Raw genomic sequence first — 17,054 nt, 5'->3', positions numbered from 1 at the left:
TGCGGTGGAGCGCAGGGGTTAGATCGAAGCAAGACCTTTCCTAATACCATTCTTCACTGCAGTTCGCAGTTCTCCAACCTCAACTGGAAGGGATGGTGTTGCCCGCACGTCTGGTGAAGACGGGCCATCTAAGTATCTAAGTATCCTTTATCTGTTTAACATGAAGGATAAAATGGTCGACGGTGAACAATCCCCCCGCGAACTGCAAACATTTTCAACTTCAATTCAGAATAGTTTGAGGTTTCATGAATGTATATGAAACTATGCTATTCAACTACTTGCGGTGGCCACTCAATGTATCAAGTCAGTGTTCTTATTTTCGCAGACAAACCTAGTAAGACAGTTTACCTCTGAGTTAAAGTCGAACTCGTTGTCTGCCAACGCAACTCCAAGCACATTACACCTCATCTGTTTGTTTAATATCACAGATATCACCCATTCAGCTGCATTGATACAAGTTTCAACAAAAAGTTTTACTTTGAATGTGTTGATGATAAAAAATAATCGGAGAAGCAGCAGCAAACAAGCCATAGTCTGGAGACATAAAGACTTTCGGTCGTTGTCTTTCGGAGCTCCGCAGCGACCTTTCTATGACGACAGCTTCGTAAGGAAGAATGACGAAATTCATTCCGTTCCAGGCAGAACCAGTATGAACTGTATCCGATCAATAACACCCATTCAGCTGCGATACAAATTGCAACATAAACGCTTTTTTTTGAATATGAGCATCTATTATTGTTGATCTGAAGGAAAATACCTTGATGCTTTCTTCGGAAAAAAAAACTTAATATTTCCTTCTTGCAACTGCTCTTGACTCTGACTTGAAATTTTGCAGCGCTTTGCCTTATTCAAATCAATACTGTAGAAATATGTTTAGCTCTAATTATTCTACGGAGACAGAACAAACTTGAGCAGAGCGAGCGGATCCGAATTAAGGTAGTTACGCGGTGATTGTTGCTTCTACCAATGCGTTTTTTTTTGTGAAGCACAAGGCACCATAAGGCGAATGAGAAAGCAAATGTGTTCAAAAAATTCTTAAATATCAACTCAAAAATAGTCTTCCTGTGAGTTATCTTAAAAATCTTTGGATTACCATACATATACGAAGGATTGTTGGATGTAAAAAATGTGGTCAGGTATGAGAAAGGAAAAAAGTATAAATATAAATATGAAATATATGAAGGAAAAAAAAACATTAGCTGTCACGCTCCCACTGACCATACAGCAAGAATAGGTCAATATCAGTGATGTTGATAATTGCTTGAGGACATTTTCTATTACGTACCAACATCCGCAGCGAAAAATCCCTGCAGTTTTCCCCACATTCTGTAAACTTTGAGTGGTCGAATTGCAGAAAAGACTCAAAAACTTGTAAAACGAAATATACTGCAACATATCGTCTACGGACTACACATCTCCGAACTCAGCATCAGCGGTCACCTCTAGAGGAGCGAAGTTCCTTTCAATTTTCTGGTTCAATTTTACAAAAAGAGAAATCCAATAATTACTAAATGTTTACTGCTCGCTCCTTATTACAGTTCACATAAAGACTGACAAGTATTTTGCTCCGTCTTTTCGTTCAATTCTTATCACGCATCACACACTCTAACCCAAAATTCCTACAGTGCGATGTACCATGGAAACATGCTGCAAACGTTCGCGGCATATTTGCAGGCTATGCACTGAGTCCGTTCAATTGTCCGTATATAAATGTTAGAAGCTCAAGATTGAATGGGTAAAGTCGATCGATATGATACAAAACAAAAGCTCACGACACCTGGATTTCTCCGATGCTGCTTAATCGATCGTATGGAATGACGTATTTTCAACGAGGTATGGTCATAAACGCTTGATTTTCTCCAATTTCCGAGTTTACAGTAGTTTTGGTAGTTTATTGTCCATAATAACTGGTATTCGGGCGTACAGATTAACAATTTTGCGTTTTATATAAGTTGGTGATTTTGACAATGGAGCCAACACTTTTACTGTTCCTTGTTATCCACTAGGCTAGTGGTATTTAGCGAATGGGACATCTGCAAAAGTTCCTAGGAATATATACGCAGCATATTAAATGCTAACCACATTTCAAATTCTGCCACGGGTTACTCGCCGACAGCTGGGCCATTGACTATTCTAAAGATTGTCGTTACTTGGCGACAAATGTTTTGAATAGCAGGTGTAAAGTCGACTTGCAGAAAGACGGTGATCTCGAATGGGGTAGATAAACAGTTGCATAGGACGAATCTGAACAGAATTCTCACCTCACAAAGAGGAAGTATTATTCCTTTGAAGAAGGCAGCTGGTTTATACACTGCTTTGCAGAGAGCCTGATATAGGTGAAAATTCAACTTTTTGAATTCGTCAATGTCATCTCGTATCCGAGGAAGGAGGACAAGGTTGTAAAAGCTGAAAAATAAGGAATCTCAACCAGATTTTCCAGAATGACCAGTTTCGATGATCAATTCCAGATCAGTTTCCAGAATGTCAAAACAAGCCGTATTTAATACCAAAACAAACAAACCGTTGACACATTCTGGGATTGAGATTAGAGGCAAAGAGTCTAGTAGCCTGGTACATGGCTGCTGCACTCCATCCATCAGGATCAGTTAGACTGAGATACAGTTGGGTCAAAACGACATGAAGCACGGACAGTTGCGTAGGCGGCTACGCCACGAAGCGGCGCGGTGAGACCGTGTTGGGATCCTCGCTACGGCACCCACCTCTGCAGTTCGATATGGTCCCAACTCGATTCCAGCCGCTGTTTCCATGGCGCCGCTTCGAGCGCAGCCGCTTGGGCGAGTACACAAAAATAAGAAAAAAAATCTACATAGCACACTTCTAAAACTCACTATAAAATTTGTTCCCAGTTCACCATCTTTGGTATAACCTTGAAAGCTTTTGGTATTTTTCCACTTCTGTATTTAGAGAGAACTTTCCCAATTTCCTTGTACATCTCGACAATTTCAGGATCGAGATCTCTCATCTAGATAAAGATGGGATCGTGCAGCTATCGGGACAAGTGTAAAAATAGGTTATAAAAAATGTCACATTAAATTCCATTGGGTCAGCAACACTCAGAGCAAACCCCGCATCGTCCGTTTTTGCGTCAATTTTTGTCTTAATTATATCATAAAGGGTCCTTGCCACGCCTTCTTTGTTGGTCATAAAACGTTGCAAATCAGCTTCGTCTTTAGGATCCAGTTCCTGAATAAGTACTGTTGAAGTGCAAACATCTAACCAAACTTTACTTTATCAACTAAAAGAAGAAACTCACAATGACTTGATCATCGTACCCATCGTCACAAGTAAAGCTTTCTGCGTCAGAAGTCTCTTCATTTGAAACACCTAGACTCACATGACGCATCCTTAAATATTAATTCTGCATAGAGAGGGATAACAGAACAAATCGAACACAACGGATAAGGTGCTCATCCCAATTTTTGCTGACACACTAAGAAGACCACTCACATTCAGGAAAGAGGAAGGATGGCTGAGGTTCTGCAAGCCCTCATTTTTTCTACTCGATACCCAGATTCTTCATCAACAGAGTTGCAGAATCATTAAAACTCGGGAAAAAAACCACCAAATACATCTATTTTCACCTTTTGAATGGCAGTAAAAACTAGTTGTGCGAGAACACAAACTGATGTCGGGGCAAATCATTAGTGAACAATAAGCTCAATCATAAGAATTCAGTAGAAAATCAACGATAGAGCTGATAAACGTAATTACGATTCAACAAAACGTTTAGGGTTCTATGAAACAATTCGAAGATGAACAGCAGCCATAATGTGTGTCGAGTGAACTTTTTCGTTTCGCGTTTCCAGATCGCACATAACTCCAGCAAATTACCATTTTAACTGTCACCGAGACTCGCACATTTGCAGTGGATGCTAGAGCAACACATTTCCCTAAGAACTACTGGAAATTAATTCGATATTTCATGTACAATTTAGGAATTTAGGAAACTTCGAATTCAGGCGACAAAAATATCTCTGTCGGAAGCTTTCAATCTCAATTGAATGATGTGAGCTAAAATGTAGTTCGTTCATATTACACAAGTGAGGGGACACTCAGCGGTGTCCTCATTTCTGGAAGTTAATAACTGAATCATTCGGGACCCTAAGACCTAAGCATTGGTCTTAAAGGATCAATGACATGTAATCTAAAGTTACAAAGACAAATAACCCCCTTCTCCTCCCCCCGCTACATTTTCCCTTCATATAATCACTGAAGGGTTGTAAATTCTTTTATAAGAATGTCCACAGTTAAACATATTTTCGCTTTACACATTACGCAAAATGTGAAGAGCTTTCCTTCCACAATGCTTCGATTGTACGCTTGTATCTAAACTTACAGCAGGCTGCGGGAGGCTCCGCCTCTTGGACCAATGCTAGCGCGCCAGGAAATTCAAAATGGTACAGTGAGTAACCAAATCTTTTGCTGTATCAGAAGATTAACCTAAGAAAAAGGTAGATGAGTGCTTTATGGTGCTTCACGTATGCCTCCATAAAACAAACAAGGAGAATATCACAATAAACCGTAAATCAAGGGAGAAAGGAATTATGATCTCCGAATTTCAAACTAAGGGATGAAACAGGAATTTGAGGTTTTTGATCCTTATCGTGCAGATGAGAAAGATTACTTCAGGTAACTGCATAGTCAACATCTTTTACTCTTCCTCTGTCAAGTTTTCTTCTCGTTTTTTTCCATTTGGTCTTGCATTGCTTTCCTTATTTAATTTGTATGTTCATTTCCTTTCATCTTTTGGATCATCTCTGTCCTACTCGTTCTGTTTCTACGTTCTACTTTTGCAATTTTACTGTCTCATTGTTTTGTCTTATTCCCTTGTCTTGCTTAATATGATTACTTCGTCTTGTTTCTCTCTCTTTTTTTTTGAAGTTGTACTATTGTCCCTTTCCTTGTCCCTTGGTTTTATGTCTACTTTAATCTTTTTGTATCCTCGGAAAGGCTTACGGTTCCAAATTCTTTTTCTCTTCTTTTCCAAACACATTTACTTCATTCATGTTTGCTTCATTTTCGTGTGTCTCGCTGTTCTTACATCCATTCTTTTTTGTTTTTTTTTGCTCTTCACTCTTTCTTCTTACACTCTTTTTTTCATTCTTTCCTTACTTCCCAGCATGTGATTGTTTTGCTTACTTTGCTCCTAGTCAGAGGATGCGTACTGGTAAGATTCTTCTCCAGTATCTTTTTCTAATTGGAGAAACTACTTTTTCTACAAAACATCCTAGATTATACAGTCCTTACATTGGTACGAGATAATGAAGAAGTGCGGTCCATGACAAGACTAGATAGCGTTTTCAGGCTCTACTTGAAGTTCAACTCGTAAATACTTTCAATCGACTTTGTTTTGGTGTCTTTGGACTCGTTTTCAAGATTTTTGCTTTGGAAGAGCAGTTTTCCGCTCAAGCTGAATCCTAAAGTTTCCGTCTTTCGTGTGCGAGAGTATGGCTACTCATTTGTGTTTCCGAATTTTACCAGTTTTCAACCTCAAACCTCTGCTCAAGGAAACTTAAAATCAAATCGAAGCCATTGAGACACTTCGGCTTTGGTGATGCTATTACGTGGACGAAAAAAAATTACAGAAAAGTGAAGAACATAACGTCGCTTGTTCTCCTATTACTAAAGCTTAAAGGCATCACCCCACGAATCTGAGGTGGTACGGATTTCCGGTGGAGTATTCGTATACGGGATCGTAGATTATTGAGAGAAGGATGATTCCGTCCATTTCTTCCTAATTGCCGTAGAAAACGGCCCGAAAGATACGGCTTCGAGCGTTCCGGCGCACTATTTTCCACAAGGAGTTCGACTGGAGCGCGCCAGCCCTGTGCACGCGCACATCTTCCAGGCCGTTTTTTTTACTGCAATTAGGAAGAAATGGACGGAATCACACCCCTCTCCATAATCTAATATCCCGCTTACAAATACTCCAACTGAAATACGCACCACCTCAGATTCGTTGTATGCTGCTTTTAACCTACGATCCCGTATACGAATACTCCACCTGAAACAACCTTAGATTCGTGGAGTGATGCTTTTAAACAGTAGCGAGGTTAAAAACGGGCGTCCTGCTACTGTTTCAATACTTAATACTTTGGGAATAAATGAAATTAATTGTGTTGGAAGAAGTTCGCCTGTGAAAAAAAAATAGAATAAAGAGAAAACAAATCAAGCGAAACAGGAATGTAAAAGAAGAGGAAGGACAAAAAAGTTCGAATTAAATTAGAGATAATAATAAATAAGAAGATCAATGCAAGAACAAATGGAACAACGAGAAGGAAACTGGGTAAAAGAAAAAAAAAGATATAAGCTGTGCAGTTACCTTAAGTCCTCCACAACTGTTTACCTCCTCATACTGGCGTGGAGGTGACTCTGGGCGTCGAACTGCGAAGCACAGCGGAGGTTCGTCCTCCGGCAGGGTCACCCAAGCTAAAGAGTTCGACACATCCGACTTCTCGGAATCGGAAGCCTAGCTAAGAATAAACCACTGCTAAGACTCATCACCGTCTTGGCAAAATGTCGCAAGGTGGCCCCCTGATCCATAAAGGTTGGGCGACGACCTGTGGTGAAAGCTAAGCTCGCCGTGGCAGCGCTGCTTAGTTTGGGGAAAAGTCTTTTTGCCACTCCAGCATATTCACTGCCTCAGTACCCTGCACATTGGGCCCTACCTTCTCAGACGTCGGACGATATGGCGACCGGTGGGAGGCGATCAAATCTCAGGTTGATCAAGACGTCTTTGATTCTGGACCAAGGCGACACACGCACGACTCGCCATGGAGACTGTCTCAGACTGTGTACTTACAACGCGAGAACAGTTTCCACAGACGCTGATCTGTATGCTCTTCTCGGAGCTGCAGAGCGTATTAAATTTCACGTGATTGCTCTGCAGGAGACCAAGTGCAGAAGGAGCGACGTACGACAGATGAATGACGGTACACTTGTCATTCGTGGAGAGAAGGTTCCGTCGCGAAATATAGGCGGTGTTGGTTTTGTTGTGCACTCATCCGTCGTCCATCTTGTCGATTCTCACGAGATCCTGTTAACTCGTCTGGCCATTCTTCGCCTCCGCCCTCTGCGCCAAAAACCTAATAATATCATCAACTGCTACTCACCAACATCAGCAGCTGATGAATTCGAAATGAACGCGTTTTACGAGGAGCTGGAAGAAGTGATCCGCAACGAGAAGCCCTTCTACAAATTAGCTGTCGGGGACTTCAACGCAAAACTATGAAAGGCTACAGAAGAGGAATACATGATTGGAAAATTTGGACTAGGGGACCGGAACGAAAATGGCAATCGTCTCACCGGGCTGTTGTCCGCCGCTCGCCTTTCATGGGAACTCTCTTTTCATGAAAAAAAGATCATCGTCGGTGGACATGGGAATCGCCCAATGGCGCGACTCGTGTGGAGATCGACCACATACTCACCAAACGGAAGTGGTGTCTACCTGACGTCTCAGTAGTACCATCCTTTTGTAGTGGTTCTGATCACCGTCTCCTTCGTGCAAGAATACGACTTAGCCGTACGATGGAAAAGAAAATCTGCTATCGGCAACGAAGGAGAAAATAAGTCGTCTACGACAATTGCGTACTCGAGGACTCCTTGTCCCAGGGTGACTGGCATATCGAGAAGGACCCAAACGTGGACCACGAGATGCTGCTCAGAGGATTACAAGCCTGTGCTGAGCGTGAATCGAAGCCGCACACGACAAACTTGGATCGAATTTCGAAGAAGGAATTGTTGGAAAGAAGAAGGGCTTTGAGGCCTGATCCGAATGCATTGCACATTGAGTAGAAGACACTAGCTGCAGAAAAGCGTTGCAGAAGAATCTTTCGAAATACACGCAGAAGAAGATTCTGGAAGCAGCACAAAGAAGAACGAGTCTAAAGAAGTGCCGCAGGGATCTCACCGATTATAATATTCCGCTAGCAGCCTTGCTGAGCGAAGACGGGACTCGCACTTCTTCGCTCAGCTCATGCTCATGTTTCCTTCACTGATCATGAGAATTGAATAAGATACCTAATAAGATATATCTGTTCGGCAACTACGTTATGCTCCATTCGGAAGTACGAGTCGCTATCAAGAGCATGAAATCTCTGGACCTGATTTTATATCAGCAGACTTTCTTCGGGCTGGTGGCCATCCACCTCATGTAATCTTAGCGGTACACATGACGTCCTACCTTCAAAAAGAATTGATCGCAGAATAGCGGAAGACATTGCAAAAAGTTCTTATCCATAAGAAAAGTGACAGAGAGGACCTTCGGAACTGCCGTTCGATATGCCTGATGAGCATGTTATGCAAAGTATAAACTAAGATCATCCTCGTGCGCATATCTAGATGGCTAGATGAAGCCCAGCCTCAAGAACAAGCTGGATTCCATTAGGGTTCAGCTGCTCGAACCATATCCCAGACCGCGTCGAGGGTCATAGGGGTTTGCCGGGAATACAGCCTCCCCCTTGTTCTAACCTTCGTGGATTACGAGAAAGCCTTCGACAGTGTAGAAACGAATGCAATACCGTCAGCGTTGGCCGATCAAGGTTTGGACGCCTCGTATGACATTAAAACATTAGCCAATTGCTACGATCGATGCACCACGAGGATACAGCTTTTCTACCACCCCTTACCCAAGGGAAGGGGTGCCACAAGACGATGCTATATCGCCAAAGCTGTTTACGGCTGCATAGCAATGGATAATGAAATTACTTTCGTAGGAAGAAAGGGGCATACGTGTTGATGGAAGATTCCTCTCCAACCTTCGTTTTGCGGACGACATCGTTCTCTTTTCGAAAAGTACCAATGAAGCAGAAACGATGCTCAACGAATTGAACGAAGCAGGGAAGAGAATAGAACTGCAAATAAACAGAAAAACACAGTTCGGGAAGAACGCCTTCTGAGAGGGCGGAGGAGTACAACTTGAAGGATCGTGATCCCAAATCGTGGAAACTTCGTCATACGTATACCTCGGACGTTCTATGAACATGGAAAACTACTTGAAGAAAGAACCAAATAGAAGAATGAGAGCAGCATGGGCAGCATTCGCAGCCGTCAAGGAAGCTACGGACCAACTGACGGACCAAGATCTTCGTGCCCATCTGTTCGACTTCCAGAGTTCTGTTACGCAGCGGAGACGTGGGCAGACACCGCTGCCACGTCTGGGAAGCTACTTACTACCCACAGAGCCCTTGAGAGACGCCTTCTGAAGTTTAGCCGGCGCACACAACACCTAGCCGGTCTCCGACTTAAGAGGAATGTCCCGTCTTCGCGATCCAGCGGAGTATATATTGAAAGAAAAGCATAGCATCACATTATGAGAAGAATCGACGATAGATGGACTAAAAGAATGCTAGAGTGCATCTCAAAAGATTCTAAACGCCTTCGAGGAAGACCGCCAACGAGATGGGGTGACGTGTTCGCTACAAGGATGGACCAGCTGAGAGCTCAGCTGAATACGGCTCAAGGACCTCATCAACGTCACTCACGAAACGTAAGAACATCTTGGATGACAATGGCGAGGACCCACACGTCTAGTGAAAACGGGCCATCTAAGTATGTAAGTATCTAAGTAAGTAAGTTACTTTAAGTAGTCTTTCTCAACTGCATGATAAGGATTAAAAACCTCAAATTCCAGTTTCATTTCTTACTTAGTTTGAAATTCGGAGATCATAGTTTCTTTCTTTCTTGTATTGAAGTTTATTGTGATATTCTCCTCGTTTGTTTAAAGGTAAACCTTATTAGGTGTTCTCTCTAACCTTATTCCTCTGAAACAACAGAGCAATTAAGTATTCGGGGTATCATTTTGATTTTTGCGGCGAGTTACCATAGGTCCAATGAGCGGACCCTCCGGATGTAGGTTTAAATACGAGCTCGATTGAAGAGTTTTAATGGGCTTCACGATTATGGTACTTCATTTGTTCACTTATCTACATAACCTAAGGTTCTCACCACACATCGCTGATCAAAACATAAGTCTTGGACCAATTTCACTAAGCAATACAGAATACAGCAATAGAAGTAACAAGGGTAAAAAGAGTAAAGCACCTCTTACTCTCCTCAACTGTTCCACTTTCATCCTCAAGATCGATATCACAGACTTGTTTTCTTGCTTCAGATATGATCCTCTCCGAAAGGGAATTTGGAATATACTGAAAAGTTAAACAGTACACCAGATGCGAAGCCAAGTAAGTATTTTCTTAAACCGAAAAGGAAATGAAGACCTCACTTACTTCACCGGCTTCATTTCCGACCTTCCGCTTCCTTTTCTCTCGCTTTTCTGAACGAGATTTTACAAACTGTGCCCCTTCAATTTGCTGTTCCAAGGGTCCGGGTGTCGGAATAAGATCTCCTCTCGCAGACTTTTTAATGGCGTTTTTCCGGCCCATTACCCAAAAATACTGAGATTTCTGCGCTACTCCAAGGTCTTTTTTCGGTGATAGAAACAAATGGAAGTGGGACATCACCAAATAATAACGTAGATGAGAAATAAATTACACGCCAAATATATTCCGGTATGTATTGTTTCCCTACCGCATCCCACAATTAGACGTCAAATATATAGCGTACGTGTAGCCTGCGTAAATCCAAAGAATTTTACCGTAAAAGAGAATCTCTGATTTTTAACACGATTGCTGTGGTTCTGATGGACACTTGCATTCCGATGCTTCCGTCTTTGATTGAGGTATTGACTAGCGAAGGCGATTCCACTGATTGTGGCGAATAGCTCATGTATGTTGAAGGCGGCGTGTCACGAAATTGACGTTGTACAGAAACACCACGGAACTCGTAGAGAAGTATAATGTAGTTGGCGGGTGTGGGGCGCACTCAGTGGTGTCCTCATTTTTGGAAGTAAATAACTAAATCATTCAGGGTCCTAAGACCTAAGCATTGGTCTTAGAAGATCTATTACATGTAAGCTAATCACCGCCATCCATCTCTGCAGTTCGCCATTGTCCCTCCTCGATTCCAACCGCTGTCTCCACCGCCCCGCTTCGAGCGCAGCCGTTAACCCAACTGTGGGTGCTTCACGCCGTTTTGACCCGACTATAGCTTCGCTCATCTTCCTTAATCGTCGTTAAAACTAGCGTGGAAGACGGTGTTCGTTCTACTAGGTAAGTTGGAACGCACTAGACTACTGAGGGGACGGTAACGTGCACATAGAGGCGTTTTGACGGCATAATATCTTCGTGGGGAATACGTTCCCACGCCGTTTTTTAGGACGACTAGAGAGAATTGAGCGAGACCACACTTAGTTCCGTAGTCTACAACGCGAACACTTCCGATTCCCTGGGATTTCCATAGTACGTCAATTTCGTAACAAAAGTATAATGGATAAAGTCCCTGGCGTATCAATCAACTTGAGGTGCGTCTAAGCGTTTTATTGCTATTCTTAATCGCTGAGATTTTGGAACGCGTGCTAGCCTATGCAATGACTAGTGGGGGGTCAGCCGATGATCAAGTCAGTGTTTTTATACTCCCAGACAAGTGTGGTACCAATTTATCGAACCGGAGGGATGAAAGACTTGGTTTTTGCACAAGGGCGATCTGGAACCATCGACTGTGTGGTTATAAAGGACCGACTGCGCCACATACGTCCCGATTTGGTTCTTCACGAATTCCTTCAAAGAAGGATATGATGGTCCTTACGAAAAGAAAAGCCAATTAGCTAATCTCACGCGCGATAGAGAAAAATGGACGTATCATTGGCGCCCGCTTAAAAAATCTATGAACAACGGGTAAGGGTGATAAAAGCTGACGTTTGATTTGGACAAAATTTGGAATGACATCATTCATCAGCTCTCTATTCACTTTACGCAACCGATAACTTCGCAAATCAATTCTCTACTACCCTGTAAAGCACAATAATTGAGGTCGGGAACCAAATTGCCAAACAGGCAGATAGATACAATTCACGTTACGATTGTCGAAGCAAAGATTTTTAAAGTGCATTTTATTGGTAATATTGTCGTAGTACGCAGTGGCCGTTCGTCCAAATTTCACCTGCCTAGAGAAACGCCCTTTTATAGTCTAACACATTGTTCCAAATGTCACTACTACCAATGCCACTACCACCAATTTGCTGGTCGACGTAAACAACAAATCGTTCACGTAAACTGGCTCAAACTATGTTTTCCTCGCTCTTCGTTCGCGAATATTTCTATCCAAAATCAAACCCCCTCCCAAACCAAAGGGTATCTGCACAGGAACATCCTAAACCAGTGAACGACGACGAAGTCGTTCCCAACTATGACTTCACCCGCTTGGCGGTCTTTAATCACCTCTCCAAACAAAGAATTAACAGCTGCCTAAAAAAATTCTTTGTAACCGCAAAAGTAGTAATTTGGTCTCCTAGGCATATTTTTCTTTATTTTTTCGCCCTGCCCACGATGCGACAGTGACCCTGCCAGGTCATCGCATCACCCCACCCCTCTATTATAATTCATTGTTCCGGTGTTTGGTAGGCAATATCATGCTATATAATAACGCGCTTAGTCCGTGTGTGTGTTGTCTGTGTGTCACGAAAATATTCCATAATGATGCAAAACTCTGTACCGGTGAGTTGCCGAACCATCGTCATGCACCTAATAGGCAATCACTCTACCTTTTACCCGTTGTCAAAAGATATTCAATTTTGTATGTTGGCTTTGATAAGGCAAATTAGTTTCTCTCATATGTTAGTGAGGGTAAATAAACTTTTATATGAATGTATACTTCCAAATTTGTAAACTATCGCGCTATATAATAATAAGCGTATTCTGTCACGTGTGTGCGTCTCAGTCAAGAAATTCCAGAAAGAGAGGGAAACGGATACCATGGCGTCGGTTTGGTGCGTTGGAGTCTCAACGGGGTAAAATTGAATGAGACGGATCCTGCGGCGACGAATTCGTGCCCCGGAGCCAGATAACTGTAAAATCGGATGCCCCAGGGGGTCGGAATGGTGCGCCTGTGCCAGAAAGCCATAAGTGGGAAGAGACGGTTTCCACTGCGTCGGATTGGTGCGCGGTAGCCCCAGGGCGGTAGAATAGGTTTCTATGATAACTTCGCAGTTCACGCGACCTGATGTAGAACGTTATTTTCATCACTACGATTATGATATTCACGTCATTCATGTTCATTTCATGTTAGCACATCATTCTTTGTTACCGTTGAGAACGGAGGAATCTCGTACTTTGAATAATGTTTCCAAATTGTTTGAGAGAAACATAGATGTAAAATCACGTTTGATTGTTTCCCACATATAGAACTGACGCGCTTAGGAAAAAACCATAAGATCTTACATCCATGCTTAAATTTTCGAGTAAAAAAAAATTGAAGATAGCGTTAATAGAAAAATTCTAATTTTACAGAAAATGTTGGTACTGCTATTTCTTATTGATCGGTGAAGGTGAGCGAAGCGAACACCAAAAAAAAAAGCCTTAAGTCCTGCTTTAGCGGGACGTTCAGGCTGGTATATAACAAATGTTAAAAGCATATGCTTATCCTGTTGAACATTCCCTCTGGCTCAGGCATAATATGGCGCTCTTATATTCCTGGCGGTACACACACATTAAGGGAATCAGTCTGTTGATTGAAGGGCCCTCCCAATCTTTGGAATATTCTTTCTGAAGGTCGGTGCTTCTAAGCGGTTCCATCGATTTCTCGTGGTTATTAAGATCTTACAATACAACAACAGACTTTTTCCTGTTACACTCCTCTTTAATATTAGAAGCTGTTTAGCGTTCTGTTGCGCATTTCGTTGCGATTATTAGTGATAAAGTGATTTTGAACGAGAATCAGTGTTTGCTCAGTGCCACGACTTAGAAGGCAATGTGTTGAGGCAACATTTCCACCAAATTTTCTTCTACGAGTACAAGCTGCGGCAGGTTTGCAGCGGAGACAGCTCGGGATACCAACGCTGTTCGAGGTGAGGGAAGCAGCGCCGAATCCACGATACGACGTTAGTTCCGAGAATTTCATGGTGGGGTATGAACCTCGAAGGTAGGGAAGGTCGTGGCCGCTCTTTTGAAGTTGACAAGCACTTGCTGAAGACAATAATTGAGGATGACCCACTTAAAACAACACGAGAGGTTTCCCAAGAAATAGGCGTTGACCATCCAACAATCGTGCGCCATTTGGGAAAAATTGGAAAGGTGAAGAGGTAGAAGAGGGGGGTGCCATATGAACTGAGAGGATCGCAAAAAGAAACCGCCATTTTTAGATCTGCCCAACGCTTCTGTTACGCAGCAAGAACGATCCATTGCTCGTTCGTATTATAAAAAATGGATCCCTTACGACAGGGAGATAGGCGAGGATGAAACTCCCAAGCACTTCCCGAAGCCAAGATGCACCCGAAGATGATCATTTTGACAGTGTGATTATGTGCAACTGGTGTAATCCGCTACAGCTTCATGAAACCTGGCGAGACCATTACTGCAGAGAAGAACTGCAAAGAACTGGACAAAATGCACCGCAAATCCCAACTTTTTCGCCCCGCGTTAGTGAACAGAAATTAACATTACATGTCGTGTAGGAGAATCGGTTACGGCCATATATTTTAAGCATACATTTTAAAGGTGACGCTACTGAAGTCGAACAAGTTAAGCTACGAGACTCTGTCTCATCCACCATATTCGCCAAACCTTTTGCTAATCGACTATCACTTTCTCAAACTTCTGGACAGCTGCCTAAAAGCCAAGATCTTCCAAAACCAGAGTGATGCCGATAACGACTTCCGGAAGTTCGTGGACCCCAAAAAGTCTGGAATTTTATGCAGCGGGAATATGCAAACTCGTTGACGAAGATGCGTGGATTGTAATGGTGCTTATTTCAATTGATTAAGTTGATTTTAAGGTGAGTTATAACATTTCGAAGTGAATGTTTGAAAAGGATCATAATTTTCGCAGCAACGCAATGCAAAATTTTGCAAATAAGGAGAGAGGATCGGAAAAACAGATAGGCAAAATGTAAACGATTTGCCGTTTACACCGAAATACCCTGTGTTTTCAAGATTATAACTCTTCGCGGGTGTAGTGTAGCGGTTAGAACTTCCGCTTCCTGCACATCGATCGGAGGTTCGAACCCGCCCTAGTGCTCACCAAGCCTTTCATCCCTCCGGGGTCGATAAATTGGTACCAGACTTATCTGTGAAGATAAAAATACTGACTTGACACATCGGCTAGCCACTGCAAGTCATTGTATAGGCCAGTTACACGTTCGTAAACCTCAAACGATTCTGAATTGAAGTGAACGTGGGGGCGCATTCCAAGCGGATTGATCAACGCCAGAAACGTTATCCTTTTAGTTGTAGAAGGTGGTTCATTGGAATTCTTTATCAGTGGTAGGACCTTTGGCCCAGATAACAATGGAGTAGTGGCAGACACTCCCACGAAAACGCACACTGACTACGGTCAGCTGCCTCTTATGTAGTGCGCCAACAACGGCAGCAGGTCAGAGGAGTATAAATGCTCAGCATCTGCTGCAGGGAGAATCGGGTGAGTGAATGAACGAAGTCAACGAACAAAATTGAATGAATTTGTAACTATCACTTTGCTTTTCACGTAATGCATTCGGATCAAAAATCATTTATCCTCAGGGCGCAGTTGTCTACGACTCAGCCTTGCTGATGTGAAGTAACAGTAACTTCCTTCAAAAAGCATTTTGAAGCTAGATTTCAGGAGCTTTAATTAAACTCAATCGATAGAGTTTGCACACAGAAACCTATTGGTGTCTAAACGCTATAACAGAGATCAAATTGATGTGATTGAAAATTGGGGATTTTACTGTAATATGTGACTTTCATGGTCCTCACACTCAAAATGTCCGTAAATGCACTTGGTTTGAACATTGTGCAAATTTCCATCGCTTCTTCAGGTAGATCAGTATGCTCGCGACCAGTAAGGTGGTTCAGTTGAGTTGCTTATCTCTGAAGCAGACAAAAAAAGAGGACAGTGTGTTAGCAGATCGTTCTTTGGAGCAACTATTAAATCACAGTGAGCAACAGAGCCACATACATACGTCCATGTCGAAATGAAATATTCTCAGAGTATATATCCAAGTACCTGTAAGCCTTGTACATCCAGCCTTCCCGTGTAAGCGGTCTAGGATAGTGTAGGCAAACACTCCTCTTAGAAATTCTTGCTCGCTGAAACTACTGTCGAAAAAGAAAGTATTTTCTTCAAATTCTTGGCTGCTACGTTATGTTCCCTTCACTGATCATGAGAACTGAATAAGATACCCAATAAGTTATAACTGTTCATCAACTCCTATGTCAACCCGATCATCCCTACTAGTAAAGCTACGTTATGCTCCATTCGGAAGTACGAGTCGCTATCAAGAGCATGAAACCTCTGGACCTGATTTTATATCAGCAGACTTTCTTCGGGCTGGCGGCTATTCACTTCATGTAATCTTAGCGGTACACATGACGTCCTACCTTCAGAAAGAAAGGATCGCAAAACAGCGGAAGACCTCGCAAACCGTTCTTATCCATAAGAAGGCTGATAGAAAGGACCTTTGGAACTGCCGTTCGATATGCCTGCTGAGCGTGTTATGCAAAGTGTTCACTAAGATCATCCTCATGCGCATATCTAGATTAATAGATGAAGCCCAGCCTCAAGAACAAGCTGGATTCCGTCAGGGTTTAGCTTCCTGAACCATATCCCAGACCGCGTCGAGGGTCATAGGGGGTTTGCCGAAAATGCTGCTTGTTCTAAGCTTCGTGGACTATGAGAAAGCCTTCGACAGCGTAGAAACGAATGCAGTACTGTCAGCTCTGGTCGATCAAGGTGTGGAGGCGTCGTATTACATTAAAACATTAGCCAATTGCTACGATCGATGCACCACGAGGATACAGCTTTTCTACCACCCCTTACCCAAGACGATGCTATATCGCCAAAGCTGTTTACGGCTGCATAGCAATGGATAATGGAATTACTTTCGTAGGAAGAAAGGGACATGCATGTTGATGTAAGATTCGTCACCAACCTTCGTTTTGCGGAGTTTGGGAAGAAAGGGACATACATGTTGATGGAAGACTCGTCTCCAACCTTCGTTTTCGT

At 42.7% G+C, this 17,054-nt stretch overlaps 1 protein-coding gene across 2 annotated transcripts; it reads right to left on the bottom strand.

The window, feature by feature from the left end:
- Positions 1 to 18: 18 nt before the first annotated feature.
- RB195_010061 (uncharacterized protein) lies at positions 19 to 17,018 on the bottom strand (the record flags this gene model as incomplete). 2 transcript variants are annotated; one of them, XM_064190892.1, is made up of 10 exons in its annotated part: positions 2,103 to 2,207; positions 2,262 to 2,406; positions 2,522 to 2,611; positions 2,850 to 2,983; positions 3,049 to 3,204; positions 3,275 to 3,365; positions 10,063 to 10,166; positions 10,248 to 10,294; positions 16,056 to 16,138; positions 16,981 to 17,018. In XM_064190892.1, 10 exons carry the CDS (start codon positions 17,016 to 17,018, stop codon positions 2,103 to 2,105), a joined length of 993 nt encoding a protein of 330 aa, XP_064048474.1. The 2 variants fall into 2 exon arrangements, with proteins under 2 accessions (XP_064048475.1, XP_064048474.1); XM_064190891.1 differs by lacking the exons at positions 2,103 to 2,207; positions 16,056 to 16,138; positions 16,981 to 17,018 and adding exons at positions 19 to 136; positions 332 to 534 and having other exon boundaries at positions 10,248 to 10,403.
- Positions 17,019 to 17,054: the final 36 nt, after the last annotated feature.

Source organism: Necator americanus, chromosome III (assembly GCF_031761385.1).
Source record: "Necator americanus strain Aroian chromosome III, whole genome shotgun sequence".
Taxonomy (NCBI): domain Eukaryota; kingdom Metazoa; phylum Nematoda; class Chromadorea; order Rhabditida; family Ancylostomatidae; genus Necator; species Necator americanus.
The sequence above is the reverse complement of the archived record's forward strand: the minus strand, read 5'-3'. Positions and strand labels throughout refer to the sequence as shown.